Source organism: Mytilus trossulus, unplaced genomic scaffold (genome assembly GCF_036588685.1).
Source record: "Mytilus trossulus isolate FHL-02 unplaced genomic scaffold, PNRI_Mtr1.1.1.hap1 h1tg000164l___fragment_2___debris__unscaffolded, whole genome shotgun sequence".
Lineage (NCBI taxonomy): Eukaryota > Metazoa > Mollusca > Bivalvia > Mytilida > Mytilidae > Mytilus > Mytilus trossulus.
In genome coordinates this window covers 561,291-564,641 of record NW_026963305.1, presented here as the reverse complement: position 1 = coordinate 564,641, position 3,351 = coordinate 561,291, and the positions used below count along the sequence as shown (strand labels likewise).

General features: G+C 33.3%; 1 protein-coding gene across 1 annotated transcript; it reads right to left on the bottom strand.

Annotated features, from left to right (window-relative positions):
• Nucleotides 1-830: 830 nt before the first annotated feature.
• Nucleotides 831-2,354, bottom strand: LOC134700588 (uncharacterized). Its single transcript, XM_063561967.1, has one exon. It carries the CDS (start codon nt 2,352-2,354, stop codon nt 831-833), a length of 1,524 nt encoding a protein of 507 aa, XP_063418037.1.
• Between the last annotated feature and the right edge of the window lie 997 nt (nt 2,355-3,351).

Sequence of the window (3,351 nt, the reverse complement as noted above, 5' to 3'; positions counted from 1 at the left end):
TACATTAAAAATGATATAATTGTCCCGAATAAACAGCTGTCATGGATGTAAAGAGCTATTGGAGAAACAATTATTTTAATAAAAATATAAATCTTTGTAAGATTTTTTCAAACACAACCAAATCACCCACCATAACAGCATTTTGTCCAATAACAGAAAGGATTTTCGAGCATGCGTATTCTGTTGCCATAGTTTAGCGTCCTTAAGTTCATAGAGCACAAACTTAGATTATGTATGCGTTGTTTATATTGGCACGGGTATGTAGTTAATACGAGACATTTCTCGAGATGTGGATCATTTGAAGAAAAAATGATACTGTTAATATATTGCCATAAATATATAAAAGTTAATCATGTAAACCAAGTGCCTGGTAATATTTGATAAGACTGAACAGCCTTGATGCTGCACTGGTTTCATTATAAATATCAATTCCAGCAGCATCTTTAAAAGCTCTTCTAGCATTGTGTAAATCACCCAAAAATTGATGAGCTATTCCACACATAATAACTGAATTTATGGAATCAGGACGTGACACAAACATATGATTATTTGATAAAACCATTTCAACATGTCCAAGTTGCTGTAAAGACTGTAGACATGATTTAATGTCATGTCGATGGTAGTGACACAGAAAGCTGAGGAAATGTGAATATGGTAATGGATGAAATATAGTAGAAGGCTTTTTAACATCTTGTTGTAATTCTTGTGGAACTATTGATGAATTATGGTCCAGTTGAAAAGAATAAATTGTTAATGATTTTAATATTGTATGAAGTTTTTCTTTTTTCACCAGTTTCATCACATGTTGTTTGATAGAATCAAATTTTCTATTATTTAATAATCCGAGATAAATGTTCTCGGCTGTACATTTCTTCACTGTATATGCTATTACGGTTAATGAGGATAGGTAGTTTTTTCTGAACATAGAAGAAAGAAGCTAACATCAGCAATCCTGATACTGCGTCTGAATGCAAACCGATCATTAAATGACTAAGATCATGTCTGTATTTAACGTAATGATATTTATTGCCTGAGCTATTTGGATACCGTGTTGCTTCCGGAACAATCATAAATGCAGCAGATAACTGTAAAGCGAATAACCCACTTGATAAATTAGTTCTGTGGTGATGTAGAAAATCGTACATCAATCTCCAAAATCTATCTACTCTATCAACACAGTATACATGACGTATTATAGAAAATGTTGGTAATAATTGTTGTAAGAATACGTTGTTACGTCTAATAAATGGTTTGTTGATCCCGTATGACTTGTTTTGTTGATTTTGTAGGGTATCAGTAGATGCAAAGCAATTGATTCCTTGTTCGTATAAATTCACGAGCATGGTGGTTAATTTGTTTTTGCTATGCGTATTGAACCGTAAAAAGAACAAGTTATTATCAGGAATAAAATAATGTGGCAATATTGAATATCGTACACAGTACAGCAGTCTTTCTAAACAAGCCATAAAACAAGGTATTAAATTATCTGGTCTCCATACATATGGGTCTGTTTCTTCCGAAATCAATGTTTTTAAGAAATAGGAACACAATAAACCTTTCAAATCTTCATGTTTTTCTATTATTTCTTTCAGCAAGATTTTGAACAAAGCATAACATAATAATTGTGTATGGCTGAAGGAAAATATAAGAATTTTTTCCGCTTCAGAAAATGAAATTCGCCATTCAATGTTTTCATGTATGGATCCCTTGTAGCCAATTGGCACAAAAAGCACACCATAAGATATTATTTTATAAATAAGTGTAGGTGCAGGCCATGCTGTACGCGGTCTACGTATCCATGGCTGTGCTTGAAAAATCCATGAGTCGCATTTTAGACAAAATGCACAATCATAACTATCATTTCCATCTGTTACACACGGGCCATGAATTTTTGCAATCTGTTCTGCTCCAAAACTTGACAGTTTAAATAGCTTATACTGTTCACTTGAAAGCACATATCCCAAATATCTTTGTTGCAACATATTCAGAACTGACCCATAAACCTCTGGTGTAAGATTTTGAGTAATATGAGTATTAAGATATAATTGTGTGAAACATGGTTGTGTGTCGTCAGTATTCATAACAAACGGTATCCCTTGGCCTTCAATATAGACGTCTGTTACTGATTCGTACACTTTATATAAACAATCAACAATCATTACATCTATGTCACTGCCATTTAAATTTAGTCCTTCGGCTTTACTCCCACTACTGATAAAAGTATCACTTTGTCCAATGTTATAAATAAGGAAAGCCAGTCTCCTAATTTTTACAACTTTCTCAGATCCAATCTTCTGGCAAAGATAATTGTAAAAATTCAACGAATTACTTGTTTCTATGGAATTTTCCGACATCATTAGCATTTCAATCTACAAAACAAACTATAAGTCCTATATAGTTGGTCACTGATGTGGGTTTTTTTATCAATGGTTTGGTATATAATTTTAAGAATGGATATGAGGATACTATGTCAAAGAGACAACAACTCGACCATTTATTTCATATTTGTTTTATGTTTTACACTTAACACCAGAGAGGGCTCTACCTTCGACTTGCTGGAGAGAAATATTCTGCTGTTTTGTTTAAAACTCATTTGCACATCTAGAGTTAGGATGCAAATTAATCGGGTTTCAAACATGATGCAAACCTCCAAATGAACTCATCAAAGATACCAGGATTGAAATTTTTTCGTCCACGCAAAACGCATCAATGACGCTCAAATCATAACATTTTGAAAGGCCAAATGTAGTTCGAAGTTGGAGCATGGACGACTCGAATTCCCTAAAAGGTTTGCCAAACACAGCTGAATTTATCTATTCCTGGCGTATAAAATCCTTAGTTTTTAGAAAAATTGAAGGCCTTGAAAAGAGATAGTTATAACCAGATTAATAGTAAATCCTGTCCACACAGAAGTGCCAATTAGTGGGCTGTTGTGTGATATCCTCGGGGAGAAAAACTCAACCAGCAGTGGCATCAACTAGTGGTTGTAAACAAACTAATAGAATGAAAATGTGTACACTAGACGTGTGTTTTATCTGCAAAAGAATCGATCAACTTAAAAATAACAAAGAAAGTTGGAGTTGAAAGCATTGATGACCCAAATTCCAAAACTTTTGATAAAGACAGCTCTGTCAATCTAATCCTTGGATAGAAAATCCTTATTATTTCGAAAGTATTTTAAACAGTTAATACATTGTAGTAAATTATAAAGATGTTACTATCTAAAACGTGAAATCACAAAAGTACTGAACTCGGAGGAAAATTCAATCCTAAAGTTCCTAATCAAATGACAAAACACATCAAACAAATGGACAACAACTGTCATCTTCCTGACTTGGTACAGGCATTTTC